Below are 22,057 nucleotides of genomic sequence, written 5' to 3' on the forward strand. Positions count from 1 at the left end.
AATTTCCTCTTATTTCTCTACCTCTGTAGGTCAAAATCTTTGATAATGGATTTTATACATTATTTCTTTTCTAATATATACCTTTTATGGTTCAAATCTTCTTCTAAGGACTTTTAGTGCTTTTAGATATTCTGATATGCAGTGCTTTAAATTTCATTTGTTTCAAAGTATTTTTTGTTTTGTGATTTCCTTTTTTAATTGAGGTAAAACTCACATAAGATAGAAGCTACAACTTTAATCATTCAAATATTTATAATACATTGTAAATTTAGTACATTTACAGAGTTGTGCAATCATCACAACTACCAGACCAGCACAACCACCCATTCCAAGGCACCATCAGACAACGGTCTGGTGGTTTTGCATTTTCTGATTTGATTTTTGGTCAATATTTACTAGATAGATAGATAGATAGATAGATAGATAGATAGATAGATAGATATTACATAAATAGATAGATAGATTTTTTTTCTTTTCTTCTTATTTCTTCCCTCCTCTACTCTGGTTTTTGGTTTGTTTAAGCAAGCATTTTTAATCTATTCTTTTAACACCTCTTCTGTATCTCCTTATTCTTTACTTTCCTCTCTCTCTCTCTCTCTCTCTGGATTAAGCCATACAGTTTCTCTGAATCTCTGCCTGGCCATTTTTCCCCCCACCCCAGTCATTTCTCTCTTTGTATGAGATAAGGCTTCTTCTACCACCACCCCCCTCTTTTAAATTTTTTCTAGGGTTACTTCAATGAAAAGATAAAAGCACACCTGGTGGAAGGTCCAAACCACCACTATGAGTAGGGAGATAAAACATCAGAGTCACAACAACAGAGAGCACACAACGCACTCCAAAAACACCTCCTGAAGCATCAGGCCCTGGACAGTGTATGACTGCTTTTTAATATAGTAGTGCTCACAGGTGCAGGACACATAACAAGCTATTACAACACATAAACGACAAAAACTAGCAGACCTGATCACTGACACTTGGCACTTCAGAAGGGGGTGGCAGGAAATATTCAGTGTGCTGAATAGGAAAAATATGCAGCCAAGAATCCTTTATCCAGCAAAGCTGTCATTCAGAATAGAAGGAGAGATAAAGGCTTTTCCAGACAAACAAAAACTGAAGGAGTTTATGACCACCAAACCAGCCCTGCAAGAGATCATAAGTGGAGGACTTTGTGAGTAGAATGTTGCAAAGACTACAAAGGACCAGAGACATTACTACAAGCATGAAACCTACAGATAACACAATGACACTAAATCCGTATATTTCAATAACCACTCTGAATGTAAATGGACTAAATACCCCAATAAAAAGACATAAGGTATCAGAATGGATAAAAAACCAAGATCCTTCTATATGCTGTCTATAAGAGACTCATTTTAGACCTGAGGACACCTGAAGATTTAAAGTGAGGGGATGGAGAACCATCTATCATGCTACTGGAAGTCAAAACAAAGCTGGAGTAGCCATACTTATATCAGACAAACTAGATTTTAAACTAAAGGCTATAACAAGAGATGAAGAAGGGTATTATATCATAATTATGGGATCTATCCTTTAAGAAGAGCCAGCAGTTGTAAATCTTTATGCCCCCAACTTGATGGAACCCAAATATATGAATCAATGAATCACAAACATAAGTAATCTTATTGAAAAGAATGTGGTAATTGCAGGGGATTTTAATACTCCACTTACAAAAATGGACAGATCATCTAGGCAGAAAACCAATAAAGAAACAATAGCCTTGAACGATAGACTGGACCAGATGGATATGACAGATATATTCAGAGCTTTTCATTGAAAAGCAGCAAAATATACATTCTTCTCGAGTGCACATGGAACATTCTCCAAGATAGATCGCATACTGAATCACAAAACAGCTGTCAACAAATATAAAAGAATTGAGATAATACCATGCATATTTTCAGATCCCAATGCTATGAAACTTGAAATAAACCACAAGAAAAAATTTTGAAAGACTCCAAATACAGAGGTTAAAGAACACCCTACTAAAGAATGAATGGATCAATCAGGTAATTAAAGAAGAAATTAAAAAATATATGGAAACAAATGAAAATGGAAACATGGCAGTCCAAAACCTTTGGGATGCAGCAAAGGCAGTCATAAGAGGAAAATACATTGCAATCCAGGCCTAGCTCAAGAAACAAGAAAAATACCAAATAAAAAACCTAACCTTACACCTAAAGGAACTAGAAGCAGAGCAGCAAGGAAACCCCAAAACCAGTAGAAGAAGAGAAATAATAAAGACTAGATCAGAAATAAACAATATAGAATTCCCACAAAAAACTAAAACAAACAAACAAACAAAAAACAACCATATCAATGAATCTAAGAGCTGGTTTTTTGAAAGAATAAACAAAATTGATAAACACCTAGCCAGATTTCTCAAAAATAAAGGAGAGCACCCGAACAGATACAATCATGAATGAAAGAGGGGAGATCACAACCAACACCACAGAAATACAAAAAATTTCTAGAGAATACTATGAAAAACTATATGCCAACAAACTGTGCAATATGTAAGAAATGGACAAATTCCTAGACACCCACACACTATCAAACCTCAAATGGGAAGAAATGAAAAATTTGAACAGACCCATAACCGGTAAAGAAATTGAATTCGTTATCAAAAATTTCCCAACAAATAAGAGTCCTGGGCCAGATGGCTTCCCAGGGGAATTCTGCCAGACATTTAAAACAGAGTTAATACCTATTCTTTTCAAGCTGTTCCAAAAATAGAAATGGAGGGAAGGCTTCCAGACTCATTCTGTGAAGTCAGCATTACCTTGACTCCAAAACCAGACAAGACCCCACTAAGAAAGAGAATTACAGGCCAATATCCCTGATGAGCATAGATGCAAAAATTCTCAACAAGATACTAGCAAATTGAATTCAATTTGTTCACCATGATCAAGTGGGATGCATTCCTGGGCTGCAGGGCTGGTTCAGTATTTGCAAATCAATCAATGTGAGACATCACATTAATAAAAGAAAGGGTAAGAACCATATTATCCTATTCATAGATTCAGAAAAAGTATTTGACAATATACAGGATCCTTTCTTAATAAAAACCCTCAAGAAAGTTGGGGTAGAAGAAACCTACCTTGACATCGTAAAAGTCATATATGAAGGGCCCACAGCTAATATCATCCTGAATGAAGAAAAACAGAGCTTTCCTCCTAAGGTCAGGAACACGTCAGGGATGTCCACTCTCACCACTGTTGTTTAACATGGTGTTGGAAGTCCTAGCCTCAGCGATCAGACAACAAAATGAAATAAAAGACATCCAAATTGGCAAACAAGAAGTCACACTTTTTCACTTTTTGCAGATGACATGATACTCTATGTGGAAAACCCAAAAGACTCCACCAAAAAACTGCTAGAGCTGATACATTAATTCCACAAAGTCCCAGGATATAAAATCAATATCCAGAAATTGGTTGCATTTCTATACACCAATAATTAAGCAACAGAATGAGAAATCAAGAAATTAATCCCACTTACAATTGCACCAGGAACCATGAAATACCTAGGAATAAACCTAGCCAAAGAGGTGAAAGGTCTGTATGCTGAGAACTACAGAAAAGTTATGAAAGAAATTGAAGAAGACACACACAAAAAATGGGAAAACATTCTATGCTCATGGATTGGAAGAAAAAATATTGTGAAAATGTCGATACTACCCAAGGCAATCTACACAATTTATGCAATCCCAATCAAAATTGCACCAGCATTCTTCTCAGTGCTAGAACAAACAATCCTAAAATTTGTATGTACCACAAAAGACCCGAATAGCAAAGTAATGTTGACAAAAACAAAAAAACAACAACAAAAAAACAAAGTGGGAGGCATCACAATCCTGAGTTTAGCCTGTACTACAAAGCTGTAATCATCAAGACAGTATGGTATTGGCACAAAAACAGACACATAGACCAATGGAATAGAATAGAGAACCCAGAATTGGATCCACAAATATATGGTCGACTCATCTTTGACAAAGCAGGAAAGAATAGCCAATGGAAAAAATACAGTCTGTCTAGCAAATGGTGCTTGGAGAACTGGACAGCAATATGCAGAAGAATGAAACTGGATCACTTTCTTACACCATGCACAAAAATAAACTCAAAATGTATGAAAGACCTAAATGTTAAACAGGAAACTATCAAAACCTTAGAGGAGAAAACAGGCAACAACCTCTTTGACCTCAGTCACAGCAACTTCTTACTTGACACATCTCCATAGGCAAGGGAAATAAAAGAGAAAATGAGCTATTGGGACTTCATCAAGATAAAAAGCTTCTGCACAGCAAAGGAAACAATCAATGAAATTAAAATGCAACCAATGAAATGGGAGAAGATATTTGGTAAAAAGATATCAAAGGTTAGCATCCAAAATCTATAAAGAACTTACCAAACTCAACACCTGAAAAACAAATAATTCAGTGAAGAAACGGGAAGAATACAGGAATAGACAGTTTTCCAAAGGAAACATCCAGACGGCCACCAGACACCTGAAAAGATGCTCAACATTGCTCATCATCAGGGAAATACAAATCAAAACCACTCTGAGATACCACCTCATGCTGGTCAGAGTGGCTAAAATTAACAACTCAGGAAACAATGGATGTTGGTGTGGATGTGGAGAAATGGGAACCCTCTTGCACTGTTGTGGGAATGCAAACTGATGCAGCCACTCTGGAAAACAGTGTGGAGGTTCCTCAAAAAATTAAAAATAGGGGTGCCTGGATGCTTCAGTTGGTTAAGCTCCAACTTTGGCTCAGGTCATGATCTAGCAGGTTTGTGAGTTTGAGCCCTGCATTGGGCACTGTGCTGACAGCTCAGAGCCTGGAGCCTGCTTGGGATTCTGTGTTTTCCTCTCTGTCTGCCCCTCCCCCACCAGGGCTCTGTCTCTCAAAAATGAGTAAAACGTTAAAAACAGTTTTTTAAATAAAAAAAGAATAAAAATAGAATTACCCTATGACCCAGAAGTAGCATTACTAGGAATTTATCCAAAGGATACAGGAGTGCTGATTCATAGGGACACATGGACCCCAGTGTTTATAGCAGCGCTATCAACAATAGCTACTATGGAAAGAGCCCAAATGTCCATCAACTGATGAATGGATAAAGAAGATGTGGTTTATATATATAATGGAATACTACTTGGCAATGAGAAAGAATGAAATCATGCCATTTGCAGCAATGTGGATGGAACTGGAAGTATTATGCTGAGTTAAATAAGTCAGTCAGAGTAAGACAGATATCATATGTTTTCATTCATATGTGGAATTTGAGAAGCTTAACAGAAGACCATGGGGGAAATGAAGGGGAAAAAATAGTTTCAAACAGAGAGGGAAGCAAACCATAAGAGACTCTTAAATACAGAGAACAAACAGAGGGTTTATAGGAGGGGAGGGGAAAATGGGTGATGGACATTGAGGACAGCACCTATTGGGATGAACACTGGGTGTTGTATGTAAGTGATGAATCATGGGAATCTACTCCTGAAGCCAAGAGCACACTATATACACTGTATATTAACTAATAATAAATTAAACTTAAAAATAAGATAAAAACACAACAGAAAACAAACAAGCAAAAAGAAGAAAAACTTCAGAAAATTAAGTTGAAAAACACTGTTGACATTAAATAAAAAATAAAAATACTCAGGAGTAAATCTAATAGATTATGTGCAAGAGCTCTGGAAAGTTTATACTACCTGATTTTAAGACTTCATATAAAAATACAGTAACTGACATAAGATAAACATATAGTTATATGGAACAGAATAGAGAGTCCAAAAATAAGCTAGCATGTACAGAATTAATTGATTTTCACAAAACATTGTCAAAGCAATAATGGAGAAAGGAAAGTTTTTTTCAACAAAAGGAGCTAGAATAAGTGGATATTCATATGGATAAAAATGAATCTCAGCTTGTAAGTCACATCACATAAAAATTAGTTTGAGATAAATCCTATACCTAAAGGTAAGAGTAAAAAATATAAGTCTTCTAGAAGAAACTGGAGCATATTTTTGAAGACTTGGGTTTAACAAAGATTTCATAGTTAACATCAGTTTTAAATTAAATATCAATAAACAAACATCAAATATTTAGAAGAAAATATAGTTGAATATTTTTGTGACCTTGAGGCATGCAATTATTAAAGGAAACAGAAATCTTTTTTTCATAAATAAAAGCTATATGAACACCAATATTTAAATTATGAAGTGCTGTTAATGAGAAGAACTTTAGTATAAATGCAAAGACAAGAATACATTTGCAAAAGATATAAGTTAGGATTATTGCTTACAATACATAATGAACTTCTACAAATTGAAAATAGAGTCAATGGAAAGTGAGCCAAATTTCAACCAAAAGAAAGATGTGGTGAATAAATATGTGGAGTGATAATCAGCTTATTATCATTTTGCAATGCCAAGGAAACCCGCAATGAGATAACATTCTACAGTCATTTAATTTGCAAAAATGAAGAAATTTGGGACTAGTATGTGATGTAGAAGATATGATTCAATGGGATGTATGTTGTATTGCTGTGGGAAGTGTATATTAGTACAACTACTTTGGAAAATAATTTGGCCTTATCTAGTAATCTTGAAGATTCACATAACCTCAATTCATAGTTTCAACTCCTAGATCCATACTCAGCAATGGTGGGCATGTGTACATCTGGAATTGTGTACCAGTCTTTGTAGCAGACTTCCAGTAATACTGAAAATGTGGAAATACCCATAAATCTATCAACAACATCGGCTGTGAAGCACCAGTGGGAGCACTGCCTGAGCCCAAGGAATGTACCTCAATACACAGGAGCTGTAGACTTGAATACTGGAGTTCTAGAACAAGCAGTTCCAGAGAGAGAAGGTGAGCATTTTAGAGAAGGTGATGGGAAATAATTCACGAAGAATGTCTGAGAAGTTAGATTTCTCTAGTAACTTGAAAACAGATTCTTAAAAATTTTGGTGAAAATTTCATCTCAAGTTTGAGATCTTGTATTTTTTTTTTTTTTTAGTTAGTAGAAATATGGCTGCCATTTATTATTCATTTGTTCATTCCTTCATTATTTCTCGTGGGTCAATTTAATTCTCAAAACAATGATATGTAGTCCTTTTTTGAAGATAAGAAAAATTGAGTCTGAGGACGGTAAATAAGTTATTTCAAGGTAGGAAAACATATTCCTGGTACTGCTTAGATTGGAGGCTGAGTCTGTGTTTATGTGATGTCTAGGTGCTTTAAGTTGTCTTTGCTCCTCTTTCTTTTAAAAACAATTTTTAAAGTTTATTTCTTTATTTGGAGAGAGAGAGAGGTGGGGCGGGGGAGAGAGAGAGAGAGAGAGAGAGAGAGAGAGAGAGAGAGAGAGAGAGAGAGAGTTAGTTAGTTCTAAGCAGACTCCAAGCTATCAGTGCAGAACTGATGTGGGGCTCAATCCCACGAACTGTGAGATCATGACCTGAGAGGAAATCAAGTCAGACACTTAACCAACTGAGCCACCCAGGCGCCCCATCCTTTTTCAGTCAGTTATAACTGTTTTTTTTTCAGTTGCTCAATGCATTTTTACTATTCTGCTTGAGTAATTTCCACCTACTTGATCATGACAATGAAAGCATACAGTCAATTTGTCTTATACATTTGGAAAAGTATAATTGATTGTACAGAACCACAAATACTCTCACTGAGATCTTGTTCATTGTTCATGTTCACCAAATGATATAGTCTGGCCCAATCTTCTCTCTTATGTATCTAGTCTAGACCCTGGGTAATATTTTTCTGGCTTCAACTTCAACATCACTTCCTTGAGAATACCTTCCCTGGGCATTCCACCTCCATCCAGTTTAAAGCATGTTCCCATTACACAGGCATATGGCACTGTGTTCTTTTTTATAATGCTCACCACTCTCTCCCTCTCTTCATTTTTTAATAGTTGAATTCTTGCATATGAGAGCAGATACACTAGCTGGGCTGTGAAGGCAGATTTGCCTTCTGCCACTACTCACATCTGATCCTGTGTAAATTACCTATACTCATAATACCTCAGTTTCCTCATTTGTAGAATGAAAATAATAATAGTACCCATCACAAAGGGTACCTTGTATAATGTGTTGGATACAGGACCTGGCATATAGCATTCAATAGTTAGTTACTGTCATTATTATTATTGAACAATACTGTGCCTGGTATATTTTAGATGTTCCACGAACATTTACTGGACAAAAAAACAAAAACAAAAACAAAAACACAAAAAAGGAAATGTAGAATCCAGCTTCTGCCTGTAGCCTGATAATTATCCTATTCCTGTAGATGAATTCTAACCCTTGTCAAAAATGTCCTTCTGTAGTCAGAGGGACTATAGGAGGAAGGGAGAAGCATTTAGCTGCTGTTTTGGCAAGGACTCCTAAAATTAACTACTCTTCCCTTGGGGAAATAGCGTAGAGGTTGAGTCACTACTTAAATCGAACTGGTGCCTGTCTTGTGAGAACTGAAGGAGTTGAGAAGCAGGGCATTTCTTAGCAGAGTGAACCACAAAGGCAGTGCCTCTGCCTGACTACATCTGTGGTTAGCCACAGGGAGCTGGTGAAATGATGTGAGAAAGTGGATGCGTCCCAAAGACCAAAGTATGTGTGGCTCAGCACTGAGTATAGATGCTCTGAAAAAAAGGCTCAGAAGACTAGGCTTCAAGAGATTCCTCATTTCAGAGACTTCTAGTCAACTGCTGATGTTTTGGTAATTGGATTTATTTTTCTGGCTTTAAAAATGGCTGCCATGTTCTTAGGGCCTGTAAGTCTCACACCAAGTTCTATAGAAAAAACTTAAACCCTAAAGATAGATTTATGTGAATCCCACAGAAATAGAAATGTGCTAAGCTGCTGAAAATCTCCTCTCCAAAATCCAAATTCCTAATTCCTCGCAAATACAAAGTGGGTGTGTCTACTATCTGAGATAGTTTGTTTTCTGAACAAGTCAGGCCATGGGGAGAAATCCCAGTCATGCACTACATGGGGAGTGTTGGTATGTAAGAGAAGCACATTTTCTTCTTTTTGATTTTACTTCAAGATTTTCTTTTCTGATAACACTGTGCTTGTTTGTTCGTTTTTTCAAACAGTAAATTTACATAATTAACATGACCATTACTATGGTTTCTTACACCTCTGATTGAAGAAAGCCCTTCAGTTTAAGTATTGTTGAGTCTGCAAAGGACCAACTCTTGACAAGACTGTAGTTTATAACCCTCAGTACTGAGTTAGGCAAAAATGACTTTTTTTTTTCTGACCAGTTTGTATGTCAGGACTTACAGATTTGTTGGCATTTTTCTCTGATGTTGATCCTAAGGGCCATAATCAGCAGATGAGTTTGATAAAAAGTTCAGATTTCAAGTGCAGTACTTGTTGGAAATATTACAATATACTTACCAAAGTCTTTCTTAGATGACTTTGTAATGTGTACACTTTTCTCCTCTTGCCTTTTTTCCTCTTTTCCTTTTTGGTTTTATATTTTCTCCTCTTTATTTCTCTTCCCTTTCTCTCTCTGCTTCCCCTTTGTTGCTTTCTCTCAAATGCTTTATAATACCTAATATTAGAGACCACTGTGGGTATAAAGTTGAATAGGTCCTAAGACAAGTAAGACACAACAGTGTACAAGGTATTTATTTCAATAGTGAACAAGGTTTACATAAAGTTTCCTATTTCCTGGAAAAATCCATACTTGGTTGTAGAGTCAAGTTTGAGAGGAGTACATTATTTTAAGCTTAGAATATATCTTTAGCAAATCAATTAGTGAATAGACAATAAAACCCACAAATAAAGCAAGCCAACTAAACCAATGGTTGAAAATTTGTGTTAAAATTTCTTCTAATCACTTGCTTTAAAATTTTTCTTTTTTAAATATGATGGCCTTTCTTTTTGACACTTATCATGGTTTTGCTTAGTCTCCTGTTTCCTCTCACTTGGTTAGCTTACATTTTCAGAATCTTTGCCCTTTAGAGACGTTCAGAGACAATTTTGAAAGTTTTCTTTAGTGATACTCCCACGAGAACAATAAAACAATATTAACAACAATAGTAAATTTGAACTGATTGTATCTTCACAACACTCCTAAATATAGGTATATTTATTCCCTGCTTTAACAGATGAAAAAACTGAAGCACAGAGAGATGAAATAAATTGATGTTATGTAGTTAATAGGGGTGAATTCCAGTTTCCAATCTAAGTCTTTGGATTTTATTTCATTTCATTTTATTTTTTTATTTGAGAGAGAACATGAGTAGGGGATAGGGGCAGAGGGAGAGGGAGAAGGAGGGAGGGAAGAAGGGAGGTAGAGACAGGGAGAGAGAGAGAGAGAGGATCTTAAGTAGGCTCCATGCTCTGTGCAGAGCCTGATGTGGGGCTCGATCCCATGGCCCTGAGATGACAGCCTGAGCTGAAATCAAGAGTTGGATGCTCAACCAGCTGAGCCACCCAGATACCCCTATGTCTGGATTTTAAACCCATTTCTCTTTGCTCTTTAATGCATTTCTACTTTGTCCTTTCTCCTTTATTTCTCCCTCTCTTTCTTTTGCCTCTCTTTTTTTCCTTCTGCCTCTCTCAGTGAATGCTTTATGAGTGTTTACTTTTTAGCCAGCATTGGGAGTACAAAAATGAATAAGATTAAAATTGTGAAGGCACATTTTTGCCTTCAAAGACAATTTGCCTGTTGAAGAATGAGAGAAGAGTATGAGACGATGTGGCTAGTGCCGTAATGACCATTTACTAGCTTCTCTGAGATTGGGAGAAGGTAGCAATGCCATTTTTAGTCTTGAGGAAGCTGAAAAGTTTCCAGACAGGTAAAGTAGGATAAAGTATGGCTTGTGAAAGAATCTTTACGTGTCTTTGAGTCTTTTTTTGTAAACTCAATTAGAACAAATTGGATTTTCACTGGTAAACGGGTGCAGCCATTTTGGGGATAAAATACTTACATCTTTGGGTATTTTGAATGTGCCTCATGTATGGCTACATCATGGATTGGCTTTTCCAAATTAATGCATGGTATTTTTCTTTTCTGATTTTAAAGGTTACACAATCTTGTAGAAAATTAAAACAAATCAGGAAATCATAAAGAACAAAAAATACCACCTATATTGTCACTTGTAAGAATATATAAAGTGAAATCATTGATATGGTCTTGTGCTTGTTTTTGCCTTCTGTAAAACTAGAAAAAATAAGGCATTCCATGAATATTTATTCATTAGAAGAAGGCATCATTATTGAGGATGACTTTGAGTATGAGTATGACTTTCTTTTCAGGGAAGTCACTTGTCACCTGAACTGAACTGATGAAGAAGATGAATAATGTGACAGAATTCATCCTCCTGGGCTTGACTCAAAACGTGGAACTTCAGAAATTCTCCTTTTTTGTGTTTTTAATTGTCTACTTGGTCACCTTGGCGGGCAACTTGCTCATCATGATCACCATCAGTACCAGTAGTGCCCTCGAAACCCCCATGTACTTCTTCCTGTCTTACTTGGCCCTTATAGATGGCTGTTGTTCTTCCTCCATGACCCCTAAAATGCTCGCTGACACTCTTACTGTGAGAAAAATCATCTCTTTTACGGGATGTATGACTCAAGTCTTTGCTGAACATTTTTTTGGTGCTGCTGAGATTATCCTTCTCACAGTAATGGCCTATGACCGTTATGTGGCCATCTGCAAACCCTTGCATTACACAACCATCATGAATCACCAGGCGTGTGGCCTCCTTGTAGGAGTGGCCTGGGCTGGAGCCTTTGTCCATGCAACCATTCAGATCCTCTTCACAGTCTGGCTGCCTTTCTGTGGCCCCAATGTCATAGATCATTTCATGTGTGATTTGTACCCTTTATTGAAACTTGTTTGCATGGACACTCATACCCTTGGTCTCTTTGTTGCTGCCAATAGTGGGTTCATCTGTTTGTTAAACTTCCTTCTTTTGGTGGTTTCCTATGTGGTCATCTTGCTCTCCCTAAAGACCTATAGCTTGGAGGGGAGACGCAAAGCCCTCTCTACCTGCGTCTCTCACATCACCGTGGTCATTTTCTTCTTTGTGCCCTGCTTATTTGTATATCTGCGCCCAGTGATCACCTTTTCCATTGATAAAGCTGTGGCTGTGTTTTATACCATGATAACTCCTATGTTAAACCCTTTAATCTATACGTTGAGAAATTCAGAGGTGAAAAGTGCCATAAAGAAGCTCCGGATCAAAAGGTGACTTCAATGGAAAAATAATCACAACAGCATAAAATCACTTCATATCTTATTTTATTTTATTTTATTTTATTTTATTTTATTTTATTCATTTCATTTTTTTTAACGTTTATTTATTTTTGAGACAGAGAGAGACAGAGCATGAACGGGGGAGGGGCAGAGAGAGGGAGACACAGAATCTGAAACAGGCTCCAGGCTCTGAGCTGTCAGCACAGAGCCCGATGCAGGGCTGGAACTCACGGACCGTGAAATCATGACCTGAGCGGAAGTTGGCCGCTTAACCAACTGAGCCACTCAGGCACCCCATAAAATCACTTCATATTTTAAATGACAAAAAGAAAATAATATAATTTCTATGGTTCAGGGCCAAGTGGACATTATATATAAAAGTATGTTGATGTTGGCACATAAGTCCTAAGAGGAAAGGCCCAGGCAGGAAATCATTTATCATTTAAAAATATCCCATTTAGGGTCGCCTGGGTGGCTCAGTCAGTTTAGCGTCCGACTTCAGCTCAGGTCATGATCTCATGGTTTGTGGGTTCAAGCCCTGCATCGGGCTCTGTTCTGACAGCTCAGAGCCTGGAGACTGCTTTGAATTCTGTGTTTCCCTCTCTCTCTTTCTGTCCTTCCTTTGCTGGTTCTCTGTCTCTCTCTCTCTCCGTCACTCAAAAATAAATAAACATCAAAAAAATATCCCATTTAGATTTATTTATTGGTCATTTGGTTGTCAAACTTTACTTACTTTCAGAATCAGCTGGAATTCTTGTTAAAATGCACATTTCCAGGATACAGCTGTAGTGATTCTAATTCAATGGGAATGTTCTTGAATTGCATTTTAAACAAATTATGTGGATGTTTCTAAGCAGGTGATTTATACATACCCTTTGAGCAACAATGCTATAGATTATGCTTGTATCATCAGCCTATTAATGGATGATCTTGTTAAAGCAATTCCTGGGAAGTAATGCAACTCAGTTCTTCGTAAGTCATGAAATACAAGCTCACTACCTTTGTAACTGCAAAACAAAAATGTAATACTCTGTGAAGATAGAAAAGCTCTCCATATTCTTTATCTTCACTTTCAATACTTTCAAATCTTTCGCTACATCTGATCTGATTCTCTCTTTTCCTCTCTTGCTTCCAAAGGGAAGGCCTACTATCTATTCTTACTGAATTATTTGGATTACAATTCATTGTTCTTGTAATACTAACTAGTCATTTACATCAAGAACATTATTTTCATGATTTTTCTATGTGAAGGAGATCTTATGTATCATTTCTATATGTATATTTGGAGGTATGTTATTGTCATTAAGAAAATAGTCTCTAAGTAAGATGGTTCTGAGATCAAAACTTACTTTTGCCACATACAATGTGGACTTCAGCAAACTACAATTCTTTGAGTGAAAGGAGAGTGATAGAGATATTATCAAGGTTAATAACGAATCCTTGTAGATCTTTTATTACCAATCACTTCTCAACAGGTGTTAGTCATGAAATTTATTACTGGAGTCTCTGTAACAGTACAGAACCACTTAATCTATTTTTTTTTGCATCAGAAAGGATAATACATTGTTTCTTTGTACCTTCTGTGAAGTATAGTACTCTGAGCTCACTGGCCTTGTAAAATTCTGGGGGGGCTGGAATGCTTCCCAACATCCTTGGCTATTACTTTCCCATACTCTTCTATTTTTCTTATTTCTGTTGGCCTCATGCTTCCTAGACCTTGGGGCCGATCCATTTATGGGTATGATTTTTTTTTTTTTCTGACAAGTCTGACTTGAAGAGCCACAAAGTCATTGTTTTATGAACCTGAGGTCAGTATAGCGGGCAACCAGAATATGAACAGAATGAAGTGAGATATTTAATTAAGTGAGATATTTGTTAAGAGTAGATGGTATGGTAGGGTGGTGAGGGTAGACTCCGGAGTACATTTCCTGGGCGGAGTGTGACCTGGGAAAGTTATTTTACCTTCCAACGGTATTTTTTTTTTCTGTAAAAAATGGAAAGAATAACACCCATTTCATAATGTTTTGGGGTCTTCTAAGTGGGATTATATATGTTAAGTGCTTATGAAAGTTCATGGCACATAGGAAACATTATAAAAGTATACTGCAAAGAAAAAAATTGGTGATGACCCAATTTTTAATACAGATAGAATTTTGCTTCTCTCTCTTCCTGAACTAGCAAGGCCCTTGTTATGTCTGGGACAGGACCTCTATCTCCTTCGTGAAAAAGACATCTCCTTGTGTTATCTATGTTAACTATGTCAGTTAACTTTTCCCTTGAACTTTAGCTAAGAGTGTTATTGGCTTTTAAGTTATTATTCAGCCGCTGGAAGTCACTAACACTTTAGTGGCAGTTTTGGGTGATGTGGGAAGGTTTGGGTTATGGAATAGACAGAATTAGTATTGAATTCTATCTTGTTAATTTATGTAACATCGTGTGAATTTCACAGCTCTCAGAATCTTATTTTAATCTTTGTTCACATGTACAGTGAAATGGTAACATTTTTCAAAGGGTAGTTTTAATCATTAGTTGAGATACTGTATGCCAAGTATCTAGTGGGTACTTGTCACTCAGTGGGTACTTAATAAATGTCGCTGTCTTTGATGCTCCCTCACTTCTTTGTTTGGGTCCTATTTCTGCCTGATTTAAAAAAGCCCTCTGATTTATACATATTATTGAACTCTAGGTATTTCTATTAGGTCATGAGGCACTTTGAAAATTCTAAGAATAAAGCCCTCAAAATTAATGCAAGATGGATGAGATTAACTCTCTAAAAAAAATTCACCTTAAAAATGTGAATGTCTCCAAAGGCACAGTTAGGTTAAGGAAGACTCCCAAATTTAATAAACTTTTTATGACCAACAAAAAAATCTGTAGGACAATAATTAGTAATTGTAGTAAAAGTGATTGCTACTTATTACGATATGGCTGGGGCTACAAAGACAAGTTACTGTTTACTCCCCTAAGATCCCTATGAAATAGATAATGTTATTCCTGCTTTCCAGGAGAACTGAAGTGTGGAAAACCGAAATAATTTACTGTAGGTCGCAGAACTAGAAAATGCCTGAGGTGGGATTTGAGCCTGTGTAGTTTAGCTTTAGAATTTGCACTCTTAAACACTGTGGTATACATCATAATAATGACACGGATCACATAACACTTTCTAGTGGAGGGAGATAGGCGATAAGTAAGTTAATGTATATATAAAAAGTTTCGTTCAGGAGACAAGTGCTTAAAAATGAAAGGATGTGAGGTGATAGTGCCTCAGAAGGCAAGGGACCTCTTTAGGTTTCGCATTCAAGGAAGACCCAAAAGCAAAATTTTACAGCATTTATCTATGTCCAAGAGTGAGAGACAGTGAGCTGAAGATCATGAGTAAAACCACCAGAGAGGAATTTCTGTACACGGGAAGGAGATTTTTATCTGACACGGATGAATGTCCTTAACAGCTCTCTTCTGACTCAGAGATCACCAAGCGACCTTAACCTTACAATTAGTTCAGCTCTAATTAAAATCAGGATGAAGTGAAATAAAATATCGGTGCTCGAGCAACCATCTTTTCCCAGAACTTGCATGTGCTCCCTGGAAGGTGTCTACTTTGGTGGACTCTTTGGTATAGCCAACAGCATGGATCTCCACTTTTTCTCCTCCTTGTTTCTTTAACATCTACAATTTTTTTCCCATGTGAAAGCATTTGCTTAAGTTGTACAGCTCTGTACAATCGTCCAGCCCAAACACCTCTCTGTGACCCTATCCTGTATCGATCGTTCTTTCCCTTGTCACCAGCTTCAGCTGCAGTGGCCTCATTTTTGCCTATGGGCCTTTGAACTAGTTCTTTATACCCCAAGGGCTCACTCTCTGGACCTTCCTCTGCCTGGATTGTTGTCCCCACTCAGTCTGCAACTCAACTGCCACCTCCTTAGAGGTCTTCTTTAACCACCACGTAAAGATACCATCTCCCTGAGTTGTTCTATGACGGCACTCACAATTTCTCTACAGCATCTTCGCCATCCAATTATCCGATTCACCTGTTGATTCTCTTTTCCAATTAGAACATAAACTCAAAGTAGACGTGTATTTCCAGCACCCGGAATAGAAGTGGCACACAGTAAATGCTTCATGCATACTGAATAAAAGGCCATCATCTCCACTTAACCCATCTAAGAATAAGTGCGTTCTTAAAAGGAACCCTTGTCAACTGGAAGCTCCTGGAATTGATGACTTTTCATTCTTGGTGATAAATTGAAATGGAGAACTTTAGGTCAGTTTAGTATATCAGCCGGGGGTTCTTAGCTGATGATGCAGAACCTCTGTAGCTGGCTTAAGTAGAAGGGATCTATGATACGTACTTAAATAGCTTAAGGATATTTGGAGGAGTGGGAATCACAGATTCTAGGTTGAGTTATCAGGAATAGCTTCCGGAAGCACACCTGACTGGACTGGCATGCCAGGGGAGCTGCTGCTTGTGCTGTAACCAAGGTTGCCCTGCCCTGGCTAGACTGCAGTGTGGTACTTCATTCCTGACCTCAGAGCCACTCTGATGCCTGGAACCACTTGTCCCCAGATAACTGACTTCCACTCAAAGACTTGCACAGATGCACCTGGTTGGCAGAACCCATGACATGTCTGCACCCAAGTGCAGAGGGACAGGGAAATGGAGTTCTTTGGATTCTATCTTGGGAACGTGGATACATACTTTGGAACCTAACACGTGCAGGATGCTTTTAAGAGATTTTGGGCCACACACTCTGGGTGTTTACAGTTGGGGTTGGGAGATCACAAAATGGGTTTCATTCCTCCCATAGATAGTTTTAAATGTCCACAAAATTAAAGGGTGTCCTAGTCTCTGTCCTACACAGAGGAGCAGCAGAGATAAAGGACCGCAAGGAAGTTGAGAGCAGGAAAATTGTTGGTACCATAGAGTTATTCATATGACTTATTTTTACTGAACACCTGCTCTGCTAATAACTGTGGTTGCTGCTGAAGTAGAAACACAAATGGGTAGAATTGTCCTTAACCTTGTGGCATTAGCATAGCACAGCATGTGGCTCAGTAGCACTTCTCAAATACCTCTTCTACCTTAATTTTGAAGGAAGCTCTCCTCAATAATAAACAAAAACGCTTGTCTTGCTTTAGTGACTCTCATCCTTTTAAAAACCCGCCTGAAAATGTATTGTGGACTATCGTGTATCTGGCACCATGTGAAGCACTTTGCATACATTATATCATCCAATCATCATAATTTCTTGAAGTTCATATTATTCTTTTTATGTGAGAGGGAAAAATAAAGCTTAGAGATGTTTAATGTCCTCAAAAGTCATGCTACTGTTAAGTAAGAAGACTAATCCTTGTCACCTCTGTCCAACATATTGGGAATTCTGTTGAAAATTGCACAGTTGGCCAGGTTTAAAATGGTGAGCTCATTCCATTGTACCTCATATCTCTGTTTGGATCTTGGCTCCAAATGCAGGCCCCCAGGTCATCCAGCTTATCCACATGCATTTGCGTGCTTCCTCTTCCTGGACAAAGGTCACGTTGAAACAAACTTTATTTTTAGAAAAGTTTTCAGTTTACAGTTTACAGCTATGTGAGCGGAAAGTACGGTGAATTCCCGTATAACCCTTGTCCCCACATATGCAAATTCCCCCCACTATGGACATCTCACCTGAGAGCGGTACATGTGTTACAACTGATGAACCTTTATTGAAACATTAGTATCACACAAAGTCCATACTTCACGCTAGGGTTCCCTCCTGGTGCTATTCATTCTATGGGTCTCAACAAATGTATAATGACCTGTATCCACCATTACGGTATCGTACAGAGTAGTTTCACTGTCCTAAAAATTCTTTGTGCTCTGCCTATTCACCCCACCCTCTCCCCCAACTTCTGGCAGTCATTGGTCTTTTCACTAAGTTTATAGTTTGCCTTTTCCACAGTTTTGCATAATTGGAATCATACAATATGTAGCCTTTCGAGAGTCTTTCATTTAGTAATCTACATTTGAGTTTCTTCTTCCATGTCTTCTCCTGACTTGATAGCTCATCGTTTTAGTGCTGAATAATATTTACTGTCTGGTTGTGCCACAGTTTACTTTTTTCTTCCAAGATTGTATTCAAATTCAAGTTAGTTCACATATAGTGTAGTATTGGTTTCAGGCGTAGAAATGACATATTTATCCACGCACCTACCGAAGGGTATCTTGGTTGCTTTCACGTTTTGGCAATTATGAATAAAGTTGCTAGAAACATGTGTAGGTTTTGTTTCTTCTCAGCTTTATTAAGATATAATTGACATATAATATTTTATAAGCTTCACATGTACAATGTGATGATTTGGTAAATGTATATATTGTGAAATTATTACCACAATGAGGTAAGTGAAAACATTCACCACCTCATGAGTTACTTTTTTTTTTTTTTTTTTGTGAGAACATTTAAGATCTACTCTCAAGTATATAACACGGTATTGTTAACTCTAGTGCCAAACTGATTATTAGATACTGAGAATTTATTCATCTTAAACTGAAAGTTTATGCTTTTTGACCAACACTCCTCCCTTTCACTACCCCTAGCTCCCACCAACCACTGTTCTACTCTCTGATTCTGTGAGTTCAACTTCCCTTCTTCCCTTTTGAAGGATAATTTCACAGAGCACAGAATTTTAAGTTGGTGTTTTTTTCTCGCTCTCAACTCTTTAAATAGTTGACTCCATTCACTTCTTTCTTGCGTGGCCTCTGAGGAGAAGAAGTTGGATGTAGTTCATTCCTCTTCTCCTTGGGGTGGTGGTCCCAGCCTATTGACAGAAATGTTATTGCCTAGGAATGCCTGTGGCACACATCTGGGCCTGTATTGCTTATAGCAAGTCCCCACAGACATTTCCCCCGCTGAGGCCAGAGTTGTGGCTGGATTGGCCCTTGTGGTTCTTATTATGATTTCAGGACACACTTCACTGCGGCAAAGATGATCAGGGAACTTTGAGGAACAAGATTTTTTATGCACTGGTCCTGGAGCCTCCAGGGCATATCGAGGGCCACACCTGAGGAGGTTGTAGGTAGAGGGCAAAAGAACACAGACCTGGGGCTCTGCATTTATTAGGGTCTGGTGGAATGGGGTGGGTATCTAGGGTTTCGTGGGTTCACTATTTATTGACTGCTTTAGAGCATGAGAGTGGGAATTAGAGGATGGAAAGGGAGGAGCAGGGCTACTCAAGTGGTCAGTTATTGAAGTTACCCAGAGCTTCCTGAAAGAGGGAACTTCATGAGTAGGGGTGACTTAATTCCTTGTCTGGTAGCTTTGTCATATAGCTGGCAATATGTTTACTCACGAGGGATGCCTTTTGAAATATGTCTTCGGCAATCAAAAACTTAATGTCAAGCACTTACACTATAATCAAAGGGCTTAATCTCTGGGATACTCACTCCTCTGTAGGTAAGATGTTTTTTCCTCTGGGCTCTGTCAAGATTTATAAGTTTATCTTTGATTTTCTGAAATTTGAATATGATACACCTCCATATGGTTTTTTTTTGTTTGGCATTTGTCTTATGAGGTATTCTCTGAGCTTCTGGAGGCTTGGTGTTTGACATTAATTTTGGGGGGAAATTCTCAGTCATTATTATTGCTTCAAATATTGCTTCTGTTCCCTTCACTTTTTCTTCTTATTCTGGTATTCCCATTACAAGGATGTCACCCCTTTGGTAGTTGTCACACCGTTCTTGCGTATTCTGTTCTGGTTTCTTTGTTTTCTGCTTTTTGTTTTTCAGCCTGTTTTCTCTTTGATTTTCAGTTTGGGGAATTTCTATTGCCATGTCCTGAGGCGATGTCTAGTCTATTAATGAGCCCTGTCAAAGGCATACTTGATTTCTGTTAGTCTTTTTGATCTCTAGCATTTCTTTTCGACCCTTCCTTAGAATTTATCTCTTCTTACGTTATCCACCTGTTCTTGGCTTTAGTGACATAGCGGGGCAAGTGTTCTGTGGTGTATCACAGAGTGTCAGTCTTTGGGTGAGCCTGTGCCCTGGGACTGTATAGTTCACCAGGGTTTCTTGTCCAACTTCCCCATAATGTGATAGGTCTAAAAGTATCTTTACATAGAGATGTCCTTTTCAAATTTTAAAATTTGATTGAAAACAGCAAGAATCAGTCTTGGACACAATGCAGTTGCACGACTCGATGATGTATCTGGTTAGAAGGCAAAAAGTGGCCAATGACTTTGCCTCTACTGGGGAGAAGATGCTACTTTCTTCAGAACTCTTACAACTCTTTTAGGAGGGCTGATAAATATTTCAAGAATGTCCTCTCAAGATCTTGGTACAATTAGTTTTGCCCTAGTACCAGAATAAGATGGGCAGAAAATTGGAATAGTGATTTTTCTTTTTTGAAGTCACTAGAAAAGAAGTTAGTTTCTAGAGAACAGCTTCCCTTTTAAAAAAACTTGTTGCTGACTTCTTATGTCAGATAGGTTTGTTTGCCATGATGAATTACCCTAATGTGGAAAATTTTTGTTTTTCTGTTTGCATCATGGAATTCCTTTTAAATAGGTCTACAATCAAGTAATAATAATTTTCTGAAGTGATTAGAAGACTGTGTAGAAAATGGATGGACATAGTCATGTGAAGTCAAATTAGTTCTTAAGAACGAATGCAGCTTTTTGTCCTCAGTGGTCGCACTGGATGGAAGAGGCATTTCCAGGACTTTATGAGTTAGTTAAAAAGTCCTCCCACTGATTGTGAACAAGCCTTCAAAAGGTAAGTCTGTAAGAGTTAATGGAGGAAGCCAGGCTTTTCAATTGTGTGACTTACTTTATTATATAGGAAATTCTTATAAACTTGAGTTTGTAAAAAATTGAAAAGTTGGAAACTTCTTCTGGAATCACAGATTTGAAGTCAGTCAAAGTTTATAATTACATTTCTGTCACTGAAGGTTGTATGACTTTGAGAAAATTAAGTATTCAAGCCTGTTTTTTCAACTATAAAGTGGGGATAACAGTGCTTGTAATTGTAAAGATAAAATGTTATACACTGAATGTGATTTTATATATATATATGCATATGTAGATATATATGTATGTGTGTATATGTACATATACATATATGTGTATATATACATATATATAAAATGTCTATGTAAATATGTAAATAGCATGTGATATATAGTTGTACATAACAAGTAATAGATGTTCTTCTTGCAGTGTTAACATTTCCTCTCATCAAAATATTTTGTGCCATGTAATGAGATGGAGGTCGTCTAGGAAGGAATAGGTTTATTGTGGAAAAGTAAAAATTTGTATTTTTTTAATGTTTATTTATTTTTGAGTGAAAGACAGCACAAGCATGGGAGGGACAGAGAGAGAGGGAGAGAAAGAGAATCCCAAGCAGGCTCCACACCATCAGCACAGAACCCAGTGTGGGGCTCGAACTCACGAACCATGAGATCATGACCTGAGTTGAAGTTAGATGCTTAACCTAATGAGCCACCCAGGTGCCCCCAAATTTATCTTAATACTTAATTGATACCCATTTGGAAATGTCATTTAGGTAGTTGTATACAGAGAACCATTCATAAATTTTTCTTCTACTTTGAATATGTAAATTACCTTAAGTGATTCTTCACTTAGGAAGCATACTTTATGCATGACTTTAGATGTGTGTGTCTTTCATGGAATTCTCGCTCCTCCTCTCTTGTTCTCTCCTTTGTCCTTTAAAACTCAGCTAAAGTACTGCTTTCTCTGGGAAGCCCTCCGAGATCCCATGTTGATTAATGTGTTCTGGCCCAGGGCACCCATAATCTATGTGACTAT

General features: G+C 37.5%; 1 protein-coding gene across 1 annotated transcript; it reads left to right on the forward strand.

Annotated features, from left to right (window-relative positions):
- The first annotated feature begins 11,339 nt into the window (after positions 1-11,339).
- On the forward strand, positions 11,340-12,254 carry LOC125176807 (olfactory receptor 4C12-like). Its single transcript, XM_047878681.1, has one exon. The coding sequence runs from the start codon at positions 11,343-11,345 to the stop codon at positions 12,252-12,254; it is 912 nt and encodes a 303-aa protein (XP_047734637.1). The 5' UTR covers positions 11,340-11,342.
- Positions 12,255-22,057: the final 9,803 nt, after the last annotated feature.

This window comes from Prionailurus viverrinus, chromosome D1 (genome assembly GCF_022837055.1).
Source record: "Prionailurus viverrinus isolate Anna chromosome D1, UM_Priviv_1.0, whole genome shotgun sequence".
Classification (NCBI taxonomy): domain Eukaryota; kingdom Metazoa; phylum Chordata; class Mammalia; order Carnivora; family Felidae; genus Prionailurus; species Prionailurus viverrinus.